This window comes from Parus major, chromosome 7, assembly GCF_001522545.3.
Source record: "Parus major isolate Abel chromosome 7, Parus_major1.1, whole genome shotgun sequence".
NCBI lineage: Eukaryota > Metazoa > Chordata > Aves > Passeriformes > Paridae > Parus > Parus major.
This window is the reverse complement of record NC_031776.1, coordinates 23,282,968-23,299,541: the sequence shown is the minus strand read 5'-3', so window position 1 is coordinate 23,299,541 and position 16,574 is coordinate 23,282,968. Positions and strand designations below refer to the sequence as shown.

Sequence of the window (16,574 nt, the reverse complement as noted above, 5' to 3'; positions counted from 1 at the left end):
GTCATTTTCCTGTGACAGCTGATGCCAAATGAAAAGTGGAGGCATAAGATACTAACATGTCTAGTAGGTAAATGCTGATTCAGAAAGTACTGTGGTAAAAATGGATGTACCCTTCCCTTAGAGCATGTGGATGGGTATTAAGAAACTTTGTGGCTTATCCTACTCCCTGGAAGTTCCAAGCACTGTCCTTGAGCATCTTCAGGCAGTGATAGCTGAAAGTACTCGTGAAAGTGAAGCACTCTTCTGTTTAGGGTACTTGAACCAGGAGGGCTTGGGACTTTCTCTCAGGACTGGGGTGACTTAAGTTCTGCACTGTTGTAAGCTGTACGATAATGATGCCCTGCTTGGTTTTGCCAGGCTGCCAAGAGAGTGATCCTGCTTTCGGGAACGCCGGCCATGTCGCGGCCCGCGGAGCTCTACACGCAGATCGCCGCTGTGCAGCCAACCTTCTTCCCACAGTTCCACTCCTTTGGGCTGCGCTACTGTGATGCCAAGAAGGTACTTCTGTGGGAAACTGGCAAACTGGGACTCTGCAAACAGCACTGTGTTTTTTTCAATACAGGAAGCTGTATTGAAATGTGGAGGCTTTTTCTTCCTTCTTTCTGCATGATATGACATCTTTTTTTGAGAAAGTTTCTCTGCAGAGTATCATTTTAGAAGTTCTTAAGCTGAGGAGGTGTAGGTGCTGCAGTGGTGGGCCTGAGACATGAAGGCAGTAGTGTTTCTTGCCTCGGAAGACATGGAAATTAAAATGGGGGGGAGGAAAAATCCCCAAAGAAATGGAGCCATAACTGGTAAAAGGAAGCTGTTCTTATCAGATCTTGTCCCCTGAGTTTTTTAAAGGGGCAGAGCAACTAAGGGGCCTTCAAGCAGCTGCAGATTTGGGCTAAATTATTTTAAAATAATAAAAAACAACAAACAAAGAAAAACAAAACCCTAGTTTCTAGTTGTAGTCACTGTTTGATAAAGGACTGTTCCTTGGGAGTTTGGATTTTACAGCTCCAGGTAAGTAAAAAAACAAAGACTTACGGACTGTATCTTTGTATTCCACCCTCTTCTAATTTAGGGAATGGATGCAGTTCTCAGCATATTTTGAAAATAACTCCTCTGCCAGCTGCTCAGCAGTTGTTTCCACAGAATTACTGAGTCCAACCACTGCAAGAATTTGGCTTTGCAGGAAGCCAACATTTGCAGCCATGATAGCAAATGTCTGCCTTGCTGCCAAGACATGGGCAACTCACCTGTACTTGAATTTGCCATCCCTAGGGCTGTTGTGTGTTTTGGAACACACACTGCTAAGAGAAGAGCTTTTGCTGCTGATTCCTATACACAGAGGCTCTAGGATCTTCTGTGCTGGTTGCATAGACACAAAAGAGGGACTCAAATCTCCCTATAGCTCTAATTCAGAGTGTTTAGCAAAGTGCTTGGAAACACCAAATGAACGTTTCAGTGTTCAAAAATTCTGAGGAACTGAATATCATCACTGTATGCCATAAAAATAGTTACAGCTTTCTGTAGGGCCTTTGTGTTTGTTTTCTTCTATGTTTGGGGTAGCTAACATATACCAAGTTTTTACCAAAAAGATTCTCACTGCAGTCTCATACAAAATTTTGGAATCCCCTTTTTCCTAGATCTGAATGCCCACTTGCTTTCATAGCCAATGTAGTGCTGTTCTGTGTATGTCCAAATATGCAAGTCAGAGGAGCATTTAATTGGCTTTGGTAGTCACATGCAGATGCCATTGATTAGAATAAGGCCATTAGCATGCAGAATCACAGAGCATCAGTCCTGGGTCTCCATCCATAGTAGGAATCATATGGAGGGAGAGGCCACATCTTCTGCTAAGCTTCATTATCTTCAAAACTGACAGACTGCTTTCTGAGCATTCCTTTCAGAATGGTTCCTAGAGGGAAATGAAGAGACAGAGTTTAATCTTCTTGGTTTTCTACAGTGAAAAGGAAATTTGATTTGCAGCACATGAGTCTAAGTAGGTTTGGAGTTTGATAAGCCCTGTTAAAGGTAAAGTTCTGCACAAGTAGCTGTCGTTTCAATTATGAGGCACATGGACCTTGGATAAAAGAAATAAAATTGTTTTACAGGATCCAGGTTGTAACTGTGTTCAGTTTAAATGACTTTTCAACCTTCAGTGAAACTCCATATGGAGGTCACAGTCTATATCAGTTTCCCTTCAAAACCTTGTCAGGATTTCTAGTATGTTCCTATGTTTGAGCAGCCTCTCCTAGACAGTTGAACATGGTTAGTTTTTCTATGCTCACCTGGGACTTACAGTTAATGTCAGTAAATGATAGCATGAACCTAGGAAGAATTTGGTTGTTTGGAGAAGTGAGGCTGCTGGAAATGACGAGATGTAGACAGTATTAGAGAAAAAGAAATATTCAGCATATTCATGCTGCTGAATATGGGCTGCCATAGATCCACTCAGAAGTTAAAAAATTTAAAAGGTGATTGTAATTGGTTCCTTCATGACTGTAGAGTATCCCTCACATTTGTTGCTGTAACTCTAACCTCTGACTGTATTAGGAGTTGCATCCTCCCTGAAGAACTGTTGTACTTCTGCTGTCAATACTTAAATAAGTTCTGCTTTCTGTCCTGAAATTGGCAGCATTATGAGTGGAGATAGAATTGCACAGAACCAGAGAGGCTTTGCAAGGCTTTTGAAGATGTGTAAGGATAAAAGGTGTTATGTAAAAGTGTTTTGGTATTAATAATAAATCCAATTGCATTATAAGATTAAAGAAAAATTGGAAAGCCTGATCCATTCAATTTAAAACTAAAATCTGAATAGTTTCTGTTTCAAGATTTTGTGACAGAAAATTGCAAATATCTGGCAGATCTGATTAGAAAAGTTATACAAGTTTATAATTTTTTATTAATTCAACCTCCCAACATCTGTAGTTTTAAAAATGCAGCAAGTGAAATGTCACCTGTTATTTACAAGATATCCCAAGACTGTTTCCCAAAATGCATGCTGTGAATTCATTTTTCTAACTGGCTGATGTTGGCAAATATTAAGTAATTTCTATCTGAGCACATGCTCTGAATTTGTAAGTTTGGCAGCTTCTGCTAACACTGTAATAAGTTTACTGACTCATTTAAGATGCTGTAACATTTTGGTAAGAAAATGACAGTTGGAAGCATGTGTTCTGGAATATTATGGATCAAAGCCAGATGTGTATTTTGGCAAAATAAATGTCTTTTTTTAATTTTTTTAATATTCTTTTCCTTTTGTCTTTTTTTCTCTCTGTCCCTTTGTCCCTTTCTCTCTTTCCTTTTTTCTTTTCCACAATAGGGTTTACTAAAGCAAATTGTAATAATTCCAAAAATAATTATCTATAACTAGCTAGGTGCAGCACAGAGCTAGGATGTTTCCTTGTTTGCAAATCGTTCCAGCACCACAAGCAATATATAACCTAAACGTACTGTGGAGACTCTGCCTGTGTGTGCTTTTTGAACAGGACTGTAGATGGTATCTTGGCTCTGTGTGTGCCTTGTTCTTCGCCTTAAGAGGATGCTGCTCTTCTGAAATCAATTTGGCTATGTGGACACAAAGCATATTTATGACTTGTGTGTTAAGGAAGTTAAGGAAGGTGGGAAAACACAGGCTTTTAAGTGGAAAGAGGTAGCCTGAGGAATAGCCAGGCCCCACAGCAGGCTTTGCTGAGCAGTCTAATCATGTTGATCTCTCCTACTCACCTACCAGTGCACTGAGCATTGTGGGCAGTGGGCTTTGGTAGGTTGGGCACAACACCAGAGGGTCCTTCTTGGTTCTGTCCATCTGCCCTGCTGGGCCCTCGGAGCCTGAGAAATGCATAAAGACTGGCTGTCAGCTTTTGTGCAGAATGCCTAAAGCTAATAAACCCAGGTAGACTTGAACTGGCTTTCCATGGACCTGAGGGATGTGTTACACTCTTGGTTTCAGGAAAGCAGAGCAGTGATACCCGTGCTGGTTTTTTGAGGGGTTGGCTGAGATCCAGGTGGGCTTATGCAATCTAGCCCTACACCACTGTGCTGTTGTCAGAGCTAAAGTTTTAATGCTACAGGATTCACAATGGCTATGTGCTTAGGGTTTGAATTGTTTCCTGCTTTAATGAACCAACTGTAGCTAATCAAATGGTGCCATAATTATGTAGGAATAGATTAAGTCAGATGAGTTTAATGATGGCCATAAGTACCAGAATCTGAAGTCAGTTAATGGTTCACATCTGTACAATATGGTAATAGGATTGCACATTGTTTTACCTTAACCTGAAGTAGGAACGTTCACTTCTGGATATCAGAGAGGTCTTAATTGCCTGTAAGCTCTTTGATTCTTCCTCTTCCTGTCCCACAGCAACTTCTCATCCCTGTTCATCAAAGCATCACCCCTTAATACAGTCAGTAGGATGACTAACCTTATGGCTAGTATGATTTATTTTTTTCTCACACATTCTAGGAGAGGATGGAGGATGCAGTGAATACTTAGAAGCTTCTTTCTCTTTCTCTTCCATTTATGGGTTGTAGCAATTTTCTCTTGGGGAAGGCAAAATCAATACAGATTTTTAAGGTTAAATTTATTTTATCAATTAATATAGCCAATTGAAGTGCTGAGGCTCTTCACATCTCCATTATATGCATTTCAGGAGGGAATATGTAGTGGCTTACTTTGGTCTGTTATTCCAAGACCAGAGATTGTATTTTTGGACACTGCCATTATTACTTAGAACGGGTACTATGAGAAAGATTTCACCTCTCTCCCCACCTTATTTTTTGGTATTTCTGTAGCTTTAATCCCTACACTTATTTGTGAAATTGCAGCAGAAAGGTTTCTTTTTTTCCCCTTGCTTCAGCATTAAAACCATATTGGTCTCTTCTCTGAAAGACAGACAAGATGGTTGAAAGATACTTCTTTTGGGGAATGTACCAGTTTTGATGCCACTGTTATTCTTTCTCAGAGAACAAAAGATAGGCTGTGAGGTTGCAGGTAGGTTGCCTGCGCACAGGATCTTGGAGGATAGCCCAGGTTCATAGGAGAGTGCTTCAAGGAGGAGTAAATGAGTTGATCAGGGGAGCTTTGAAGTGATGATGCTTTGAAGAGCCAATGTTTGGAGTGATGTGTTTTGGGCCACAGTTTATTTCTGGTTTGCTTGAGTCTGAGCCAAACATGGTAATGGCAGAAATAGAGTATGTCAGGAAGCAGAGCAGGAGTCAGGTCACAGTGGAAAACAGGCAGTTCTGACCTAGCATGTCAGACAAGTGTAACAGCTCTGTGAAGGCATCTGGGTTAAGGATATTTGTGCTCATGCTGTTAAGAGAGTATTTTTGTGTGTCTCTCTGCTTAAAGCTGACATAAATGTGCATGCACAGAACTGCAGTGAGTTCTTTTGGCCTGCTCAAAGCTGCAAGTGGAGAGCAGCAACGCCTTGCTGTGAGAGTGAATATGAGGGCACAGGGCTGGAGTAGGGATCCCTGCCACCTTTCTGCATAGCCTTCTTCCCTGCACCTCCCTGACATCTTGTAGGTTGGAGGAAGGGAAGCTTGTGAGTAACAATGTTACATGTATTAGTTTGTACACTTCTACCTGATTGCCATTTTTGTCAAATCTCCTGCTGTCAAGTTCTTGCCTTGTCAGGATTCCCTGGAAATTTATTCTGCTTTTGGCTTGTACCCAGAGTAGTCTCTTAAAGGTTTGACACTGATAACTGCCTTGGTCTTTCCCAGATGCCATGGGGTTGGGACTACTCTGGATCGTCCAACTTAACTGAACTGAAAATTTTGCTGGAAGAGTCCATCATGATCCGACGTCTGAAATCAGATGTGCTTTCCCAGCTTCCAGCAAAACAACGCAAAATGGTTGTGGTGGCTCCTGAAGGCATCAGTGCAAAGACCAAAGCTGCGTTGGCAGCTGAAGCAAAGAAGATGGCCAAAGGATATGAAAGTGTAAGTCAGAAACTTATTTTGCAATGTGCCATTGCTATTTCAGGTACTTTTATTTAAAAAAACTTTTTTGTGAAAAAGCTGTACCCTGAGTTCCAAAGGTCAGAGCCACACCTTATGTGAAGGCACAGTTTTAGATGAGTGTACAGCACAATCAAAACTAGCTCAGCTTGATTTGCTTTTGATCTAAGCAGTCTACTTTGTCCCTTTGTGTGAAATACCATTTTCTCTCTTTTTTTCTCTCGTTTGTAATTTCTAATTGTCTTTCATATCTCCTGCCTCTCTACTTACTCTCCTGTCTAGCCTTGTAATCTCATTCAGCCTACTAAAACAGCCTTGAGCTGTGCTGTGGTACAGAGCAGTAGCTGTGCTGTGGTACAGAGCAGTAGCCAAAAATGTGAAGGGTTTCTTTTTGCTTTTCTTGTTTGTTTTCCTTGTATGGGTGGAAGATATATGTTCTAGGCTCCTAGGTTGCTAATACAGTTCAGCAAGAACTTAGGGACTTTTTCTTGCCATTTTAGTTGGGACACATTTCTCAACTAAAACTGCATTTGTGATACACTTGACATCCAGCTTGTAGGAGTTGAGTGGGAGGTAGGAAGGGAGGTGTCAGGGCTGTGTGAGTATCTGCTGTACCTAATGGCAAGTAGGAGACTTCCCTCCCAGGCCTCTATTGTTGTGCCTTTTTTAGGCTGATGTTTTTTCCTTGCAAAGTGTTTATTGGCAGTAGCAGAAATACCAGATCTGTAAGCAAGAAGGAGAAAAGGCATTTTTTGAGACTCAAATTTGTTTATCTCTTCCTTCTACAGAAACAACAGGAGAAGGAAGCTCTTCTTGTCTTCTTCAGCAGAACGGCAGAAGCTAAAATCCGCTCAGTCGTGTAAGCGCCGTGTCACTGCTTCATTCTTGCCCAGTAAAATGTGGTTTTCTGCTGAGAACAGGGAGACAGTGCCTGAGAGATAACAGTGCAGGGACATGAAGCACAGCCTCAAGTCAGCCTAGAAAAACTTGACTGTAATTACAATGCACTAAACATTTCCTTCTCTTGGGGTTTTTTGGCTGAATAAGTCTTCTGATTTCATTCCAGATACAAATCTAAGCTGTCATTTGAACCATTTAAAATGCCTCTGTGTTTGGGACTGGGATGAAATTCCCTGGTCTGGACTCTTTTTCAGTTTAAGGAGCAGGGGAATAATGAACTAAAAGCATCAACAGAATTTGAGAAAACAAATGTTGCAGTTCTGCTTCTGCAGGAATCCTGAACCAAAAAGCTTATGAGATGGGCTGAGCTTTAGTTTTAGTGTGCTTTAGGAATCATAGCTACTGAAGGTAGCTAGAGCTCCTACTGAAGTTTTTGGCTTTTCAACAGGGCTCACATGGGACCTCAGTAGTAAAAGTTTCATACTATGGGTGTGCTTTTGACTCTCTCTTCCGTAGAAGTAATTTCTTTCTGTGTCCTTTCATCCTTAGCCTTTTTGCTGGGACTGCAAAGGAGTTGCTTTCTAATAAGTCGTATAGTAATAATATAAAAATGGTTTACTTTCCACAGCTCTCTGAATGTAAGGACCAACTGATGTGCACTGTGTGATTTCACAGTCACAGACCTTGCTGCAAAATTTGCTTGTTTGGCACAGAACTGCTCTTCATAGTCCCAGCATTCATTTCTGTAGAAGATTTTCTTCCTTTTATCTTAGTGAAGAGTTAGAAGACTTCTTTTTATTTCAGTTGCAAAGTGTGAACTGAATATAAAATCATGAAGTGCTGTTTATTTGACTCGCTGGTAGGAAGTAGTCCATTTTTTCCTGGGGTTTAGTAGCATTTAAAATATCCATTACTACAAGCTGCTAAGGTACAATACCATCTAACTAATGGTACTGCACTATGATCATTAGCATTTCCCATGTCACCCTTAATGACATATCTTCCATTGCTTCCACTGAAATCATGTGCCATTTGTTAAATAGAATGTGGGAATGAGATACAAAGTAGTTGTGATGTGTTGGTTGACATCTGCTTACCTCTGAATGTTTGCTTTGATATTTGTTTTAAAATACAGCAGTCCCACTCCTCTCCTAGATTTCTTTTTTAAATAATACTGTTGTGTAATGGGGATCTGAATATTATGAACCCTGCAAAGTTGTCTGCCATCTTAATACAGTGCTGGAAATCCTTCTTCGTCCTTTGTGGCTGTTGCTGCTGACCTAAGATGTGTTGACTTTAGCAAAGGTTTTTGTATTCCTGATCTTCTCAACAACTTTGCTGTTCCAAACAAAGAATGACATAATCTGTATGGGCTCACAGGTGTTCCTCAGGCTCCAGTTAATCTGATTGTAATACAAGTTACTACATAGAAATGGGTTCTGTAGCTGTGCTGCCTGTCCATGGGAAAAGCTAGATGTTTTCATTGAAGTCATTTAAAAGGAGTCTTGTTGCCTCTCATTGGCCATGAAACCTATATGCATGTGGATAACGCCTAGAAATAGCTGTCAAATTTAGATACTTAAGCTGGAGTAAATTGTCCGTGGGAACCCTTTTAAGAAAAGTTACTTTCTTCAGATCAATGTGTTAGAGGTGTTTTTGTTGATATAAAAACAATCCCAGGTAAACCCAGGAAGTTTAACTGCATAGATTATTTTAGTGCATTGTGATTGTGCAGAAATTAGAAATACAGAAGGGTGAGTGAGTTGTAATTAAGTGTAGATGACCTTCAGTCATTGGCCTGGGATGTCATGTTCCAAGTAGGATACACTAAACTGATTCTCTTTGACACCCAAGTATAATGTAGGCAGCTGTGTCTGCCTGTGGTAAAGAAAAACTGAGGGAATTTTCCTTTCTGTATTTTAGTCTGTAGAAGACTTGACTTGCTACTTGCACTTTACTTCAGCTTTTTATGCTAGCCAGTTCCCCTAGTGTTTGTGTATAGATGTGCAGTATACTTCAAAACTTCTTGTGAGCAAAGTCTGTATTCTCTCAGCACCTAATTTTATACTGTTTTGGTGGTTTTCCTTTTTCATGTAGAGAATACATCCTGGAGTTACTGGAAAGTGGGAATAATAAATTCCTGGTGTTTGCTCATCACAAGATAATGCTGGATGCAGTAGTTGCAGAGCTGAAGAAGAAAGTAAGTGACTGACTGATTTATCTTAACTTTATCACTGTTCCAGTTTCAGAGCTGTTGAACAGCCCTCTGGATTCATGGCTGCTCAGATAGTTGAGGACAGTTAGTGACAGAGATGATTTCTACTTGCTGTGCTTCTGAGTGTGCCCTTCAGCTTCACTGGGGGAGCTGAGGGTGAATGCCTCACAGCATGTACTTTGTATTAGCTGAATGGCTTTTATTGTATTTAATGTTCTTTAATTCCACTGTCTGCCCTGGAGCTTGTGAATTCTTGGAGTGTTACCCTTTGTGGCTGTTTTTCTCCAGGCTTTCCTCAGAGGGAGAATAAGAGTACCCAAGCCCACCATCACTGCCTGCCTTTACCTCTGTGGTGCATTTACATTTTTGAACTAAGATACTGAAGGGAGACTTGACAGACCTGCCAGTCATTTCTCTTGACTTCTCTTGTTTGTCTAACTTTACATGTGAAATTTCCATGGATGCTTCTAAAGCATGCTGGGTCATGCTTGGAGCAGTGTGAAGAACAGTTTAGGATAACATTCCAGACTATAACCCACAGTGGCATTGGTGACTTTGCTCAGTGGAAGCACTGGACATGGAATCCACTAAAACATGGAAGGAGTATACAAGAAAGGGGACACCCTTTCTCTAAACAGCATCTTCTGCCTTTTCACAGCAGGTTGAGTACATTCGCATTGACGGCTGCACATCTTCAGCTGAGCGGCAGTCTCTGTGCCAGAAGTTCCAGTTCTCAGAGAAGCAGGCTGTGGCTGTCCTTTCACTCACTGCTGCAAACATGGGCCTGACACTGTCTGCTGCAGATCTGGTGGTGTTTGCAGAGCTCTTCTGGAACCCAGGGGTAAGTGTCCTGGGGGGAACAGTGGTTGGATGTTCCCTGAAGAGCAGAAATGTTGCTGATTAAGAGATGTAATGGGCAGGCAACTTTCTCTAGGGTTTGTCTCTTTCTGATGTCTGCTGGCTCTGCAACCACAGGTGCCTGGACTTGAACCTGTGAGGCTGGTTTACACAGCTTTCTAACAGGGGAGGGTGGTACAAAAGGGAAACGTGCTTCTGTCTTAATTTGACAGAGCTCTTAAGGGTTTGCCCAGCCAAGACCTGAAAGGGTCCATCATCAGTGCTGACCCTCTGTTTTGGAAAACTGTTTGATGCCTTTTGGTAACTTGGTGTACCAGATTATTTCTTGGCCTACTCTGAGAATACAGGTTTTAACAGGATCTAGATAAGAAAGAGTTGCTAAGCAGAAGAAATGAGATCTTCTGTTCTCTGGTGCTTACACTGTTTCTCAGATGTTGCAGTTTTCACTTTCTATTTGTCATGTTTTTACGTTAAGATTTTGATCCAAGCAGAAGATCGAGCACACCGAATTGGACAAACCAGCTCCGTTAATATTCACTACCTGGTGGCTAAAGGCACAGCAGATGACTACTTATGGTAAGAAGTGAGAAAGACATTTTGGTTCTCCTGACATGTTTCCACTGTTGGTCACATATGTGGTGTGAGGGGTTAATGCTAGTGCTGATTTCCACAGCCTGTGACAGGAGGATCAGTACGTGCCAGGGCTGCTGCAAGCTGGTGACATGGCCTGGCTGCAGTGGACATGACTGAGTGGCTGACAAGCAGGAGAAATAAAAGTAGTTACCTGACAAAGAAAGGGCTCTTAAAAGAAATTCTGGGAGAGCTGATGCATCTAAAACCTTCACAGTCTCAGTGTAAGGAGAAATTGTCTTAGATAATAGCTCAGAACGTTCCTGTGCTAGGGTACTGTAAAGTGATGAGACTTTCAAACAAAGTCAGCAGACACTGGAGATGGTTCAGTGTATTGTAGATCAGTTCTGAGGAGCAATCTGGCTGCTGGGTGCTTGGACAGGGAGCTGTGGAGGAGAACTGCATTGTCGCCACCTTCTTATTCTTCAGTGAGCCCTTCAGAGAGATGAAAAAGGTACTATTGACCACCTTTGGATAGTTATGCTATGAGGCTTTTTGGCTGCAGTGAGTTACCAGTGGACATTAGTTCTTAGGGCATCAATCTGACATCTGGGGTTGGACAGGATCTGAGGAATCTTTAGTGCTGCGAGGGAGCTGACTTGAAAATGATGAAAAGAAGTTATCCACCAGCTGCTTCATTTAAAGTCCAAAATTGCATCCTTATTACCTTGTTTAAAGGAATGAACTAACTAAGTGAACTTGTGCAGTTCCCAGAATATCATGATGGCAATGCGAGGATCTGGAAACTGATGCATCTCCCAAATTTCATGGAAAGTTAATGACAGTAATTCTGCCTTTATTTGTGAAATGCTGTCTGTGCAGTCATTAGTGCTTAATGGGGAAGAAATATGGCTCTCGAAAGGACAGTGGCATCTTTTTAAAGACAAGAAAAAGAACAAGAGGACGAGGCTATTTGGAAAATGCACTAATTGTGCCGTGGCCTTGGCATCTTTTAGTGTCCAGTGTGCAGGTGTGGCTGGGACCTCTCAGTCTCTTGGGCCAGTGATGGATTCTTCCTTCTGCTGTTTGTTGGGAGTTATCTTTGAAATGCTGATACATCTGTTGTTGGGGTTTACCATTACTTGCCTTGGAGATTGAGCACTTAGCTACTAGGAGTCCCTTTTAGCTGCATCTTCCTGGTCTGACTTCATACCATTGGTGTTGCCTCAGTCCACTAGTTTCTCTGTTGGATGTGTGTGTTCTCCAAATGTTTATAGTCCAAAATCCTCTAATTGTTACCAATTTAATTGATTTATATCTCAAGAGAGCATACAGTGATTATAATCAAGAGCAGCACAGGTTGAAGAAGCAACAAAGTTTGGTAGAAAAGCCATCTTTATACCCATTTGTATCCTTTTTTAATCTACACATAGTAAATGAAGCAGTGTCCTTGATTTTTTCCTTTAAATAATATCCATTTATCACTCCTAGGCCAATGATTCAGGAGAAGATCAAAGTGCTGGGTGAAGCTGGTCTTTCAGAAACTAATTTCTCTGAAACAGCCGAGTCAACTAACTACTTTCCCAAGGTAATTGACCTGAAAGAATATTGGTGGTCCCTGGGAGGGGCTGAATGGTTTTGGCTTGTGTACATCTAGACCAGTACAGGTGACCTTACACCTGTTCTGCCTTGAATGCCACAGAACAGATTGTTCAGCTCCTCCCAGAATCCATGCCTTGGCTTGGACTCTCCACAGAAGTTCCAAGCCTGCTACCTGCAAGGAGAGTTAAGCATCCATGTAATATATATGTCTTTGAGAACATATGTATGAGATAGATAAGTGTATGTATCGTGTATGGTATGATCTGTACACATAAGTGTACTATGTAAGGGGAGTGTCCTCTGATTTTGATCTCTGTATTTTACATGACATATGTGGATGTAGATCCTGTTCTGTTCTGTTTCCTCAGCCAGATCCAAAACAGAAGACGATCTATGACCTTTTCCAGAAGACCTTCTCTGAGAGCAGAGATGATGCTGATGATATTTTGTTTTTGGAGGCAGCTGATGCTGGCTGTGAGTTTGACTCTGGCAATGCCTTGCAAGACAGAGAAACAGAGACATGTTCAGTGAGTCCCAAAAAAAAGCGGCGTATTGAGGACGTGTAAATGGTAACAGCTAAGATTTTTTTTTTTATTATTATTATTAAAAAAGAAAAAACAAAAGCAATCATGTATTATTTTTTTAGTTTTTTGAAAATAAAGGACTTGAAGTTTTCTGTATCTCTGGCATATTTCATCTCAAAGAATAAGAAGAAGGCAGTCTAACAGTGTGACAGATGTGCAGCACACACCTGGCAGCCTGCGGGGTTTGCAGTCCTGGTTTTACTGATGACTGAATGGACATGGGCAAGTATCATTCTGCTCTGTTTCAGCATGTCAGCTTCCACAGTTGTTTTGTGTAAAAAGCAGATAATGGCTGTCTGTCCCCAAGGCAGAAGTCTTGAGAAGACAACTCACCAGGAGCTGCAGAGTGCTTTTGACTATGTTTTCCATTTCCAAAAGTCTGTATTTCTAGTTTGTTCACTAGCAAATTTGGCCATTTCTTGGATCACTCACAGACTGGCTCTTAGGTATTCCATTTTGCCATGAGGAAAAAAGATGCAAACAGATCTTGATTTTTGTGAAGATGGGGAAGAGGAGGGAAAAGAGGAAGTTACCGCCTTGAAGCTAAGTGAAGTGTAGCTTTGTGTCAGTAAGCGTGCATTGCGTGTTTTAGGCACATGTCTGCCTCTGCACATTCATCTCTGGCCTTGTGCTGAATATTGGGACCTGCTCCATGGCATGTGCTTGTTCTCTCAGTGGAGGATGAAGCTTGTGCTGACTTCCAGGGATTAACCTTCTCAGGGAGGAGGGGTGTGTAGGTGGTTGTATGTTTTCCTTGACTGATTTCTACAGGTGAATGAGGAGAAGGGGACACAGGCAGACTTTTGTTCATTTGTAAGACTGATTCTGAACTAAACTGTTTAAATAAAAAGTTGTTCTAAGTTGTGATTCCCAAGCTTTTGGTACTTTTTCTATTTTAGCATTCCATCTCTCAGTTAGCTGTGTTTTACAGCCATAATTTGTAGAAAAGGTGGCAAACTGAAGGCTTACATTTAGCTCCTGGAGGCCAGCAGCTAACATGCTGTGGAGGTGATGTGCTTGGCTCTGTGCAGATACCAGACACTGACAAAAATATCTCTCTTGCAAAGCAGAGGAGAAAAATGTTTGTGCTGTAAGATCAACCTGGTAACATTACGTATTTTTTCCTGCATTGAAGGGTTTGATTGTTCCATTTTCAGCTGGTGTCGTCATGGAAATGCCCCACAGGCTGCATGTACAATTGTGCTGGGTGGAGAGCTGCTTTTCATTCATGACTGCAGACGGTGCTTTGGGGTGTGAGCAGTAGCAAGGGGTGTTGTGACTGGGCAACTGGAGAAAATTCTTTATCTCTGGGTTTCAGGCTGAGATAAATGGGTTTGATGGCAGTTAACCATCACTGCTCTTACTTCAACAGCTGCCCAGGTGATGAAGACACGCTTTTTGACATTTTTAAGTGTCTGTCATCTTGAACACAGAGTACTTAATCTGTCTGTAGGACGAGTGATCTTTCTACTTGCAAAGTAGGTTGTTCTGAGTAAGGGGTGAGAAATGTTGCTGTCTGCTGACTGAAAAAAATGCAAAAGGCATTATATTGTTGTCTCCTATAAAAGTAGTTCTCTTCTTTGTAAAGCTACAGTTATTTCAAAACAGTACTTTTCTAAGATACACTGAAAGCACCCTTGGAGAATTCTGTTCTTATTAACTCAATTCATCTTGTCCATATGTTGGTAAATCCCAGTCCTTCTAGAGGAATGTACTTTCCCTTTGTTAGGACCCATAAAATCTCATCTGGTTTGCTGCACAGATAGAGAGGTTTTTTAAACACATCTGAGATTCATTTTTTTCTTTACTACATGAGAAAGGGGAGAAGAACTTCACAGGAAAGTGCTGTTAGTGATGACTTGAAGGGGTTGGAGAGACTGCGGGCCTTATCCCAATGGCACCATTAGCCCATCATTAATATGGTGAGGAGGTGGCTGGGCAGCTGGCAGCAGGCTCAGACAGGATCTCCAAGGCTTGCTGACAAGAACCTCTACAAGGCAGTGTGCAGGATGCCAGTGAGACCCACAGCAGGCTCGGGAGCTTGGAGCACTCCTGGGGCCTCTTGCGCCTGCCGGCTGAAGATGATAGAGCTGGTGTTATCTAAAACCAGTAGAGGAACGGAAAGGATCCCTCTTACTGGATCTTGGAACATCTTACTGTGGCTGGATGCCTGCATGTACACCTGCAGCAGTGCTCCCACACACATTGCAGAAAGGTGTGTTTTCAAGAAGGATGCCAAAACAGCAACAAGTTAAAATACTTCAGCAATAAGCTGAAGCAGTTCCAACTAAGTGTTCTCCATGCCCCAGACTGGCTAGCTTCGTGAGCTGAAGAGTTCAAGGGGGTGGACTATCAAGGCAAGGCTGTGCTGGCCTGTCTGTGTCCTTCCTCTTCTCAGTTCCTTGGAAAATGAAATGTGTGTTTACTTTGGCAGTGCTGCAAATGGCTGTCACCCAGGGCAGCTGGGTTTGGTTGTTGCCAGAGCTGTCTGTGACACTGGTAGATGATGGATATGACCATGTGCTGTACTGTCAAAGCAAACTGAACTCTGTAGATACAGACCAGAGAATAGCAGTAGATTCTCTGGATGTGTTGGCTGACAATTTTTATATTTTTTTAATCATATCGTCACTAAGCAGCCAAAGGAACTTACTTTTTCTTTTCTGTTTTCTCATACTTTGGTATCAAAGCTCTATCCTGTGAGTCATCATTGTGACGAGGATCTGAAAAGGGCAGATATATTCCTAGGATATGTCAAATGAAATTTTGATGCAACTGAGGGAGATATAAATACCATTGCTTAAAGCCTGGCTGAGCCCTCATCTCAAACATTGCTCTGGCCCACCAGCTCCCAGAAGAGTTTGCAGAGATGATCAGGGAATGAGGAGCCTGGCATGACAAAGGAAATTAAAAATGTCAGTGTTCAAACCCTCCAAGCACGAGCCAAGAGGGGATGTGACACCTGTGCATAAGCATCTCTGAAAGTACAGATCCCAGACAGGGAAAGTAACACAGTGGCTGTGTACACTTGATTCCTCGATTCCCTGTTAACTAAACAGACTGCAAGTGAAGAGTGCTGTCACTGGTTGAGGCAGCCAGAGTGGGCAGGGAGGAGAATTACCTGCAACAACTACCTGGGGATGGTTTCTCTCGGTGGACTGGGAAGCTCCAGCCCTCTCCTGGCAGGAGGGGATGAACAGTAGCTGGCTCTGCACATAAAAAATTCTCAGGCTAACTGGATTACATTTCTTAATGGGGGTTAGTGGGTTGCTAATCCCCTTACAAGCACTGCAGCTCTATGGCACTGGTGCATTTTTCCCTCTGTGTTTTGGTGCTGGGAATCGCCTCTGCAGTGGCACACGAGGGCGTTCAGAGCTGGTGCTTTCAGGACTGGGTAACCCCAACAAAATAAGTTGCCTTGACCTGATGCCAATAGTCTTGGAACCTCATGGTTTATGGCTGGTTTGTTTTATGGCAAGAATTCATCCACATTGATTTCTATATACATGTATATATGTATGTATATATTTATTATACCTTTTCTGTAGTTCTGATCATATTTTCTGACCCTGCTTTGACATCTACCTGCTGCTTATTCTCTTTTAAAACGAGGTGAGTGAATGGAACTGTTCCCTGTCCTTTTCTGCTGTAACCTCCCTCGGTGGAAACCCAGGAATCAGTGCTCCCGCGGTGCTGGCACTCATGTACGGCCCGGCTCCCACACTGAGTTCCACAGGATGGCTCAGGCTGGAAGGGACCGCGGTGCTCATCTGCTCCAACCTCCCTGTTCAGGCAGGGCCATGGCGGAGCACACGCCACGGGGCTGCATCCAGACGGTTCGGCAGTGTCTCCAGCGAGGGAGCCTCCTCCCGTCCCCGAGCAGCAGTGAC

The 16,574-nt window shown here is 42.3% G+C and overlaps 1 protein-coding gene across 7 annotated transcripts in view; it reads left to right on the top strand.

Moving 5' to 3' along the window:
- Positions 1-13,551, top strand: part of SMARCAL1 (SWI/SNF related, matrix associated, actin dependent regulator of chromatin, subfamily a like 1) — a 35,808-nt gene extending 22,257 nt beyond the window's left edge. For 4 of the 7 annotated variants that reach the window (XM_015635258.2, XM_033516023.1, XM_015635257.3 and 1 more), the window contains 8 exons: positions 358-498; positions 5,719-5,937; positions 6,744-6,814; positions 8,953-9,055; positions 9,729-9,911; positions 10,404-10,504; positions 11,990-12,086; positions 12,469-13,551. In XM_015635258.2, coding sequence (XP_015490744.1) covers positions 358-498; positions 5,719-5,937; positions 6,744-6,814; positions 8,953-9,055; positions 9,729-9,911; positions 10,404-10,504; positions 11,990-12,086; positions 12,469-12,666 — 1,113 coding nt within the window. In that variant the 3' untranslated portion in view covers positions 12,667-13,551. Of the gene's footprint in view, positions 1-357; positions 499-5,718; positions 5,938-6,743; positions 6,815-8,952; positions 9,056-9,728; positions 9,912-10,403; positions 10,505-11,989; positions 12,087-12,443 lie in introns of all 7 variants that reach the window. The other 3 variants (XM_015635261.3, XM_019007556.2, XM_015635262.3) reach the window with 3 other exon arrangements.
- Positions 13,552-16,574: the final 3,023 nt, after the last annotated feature.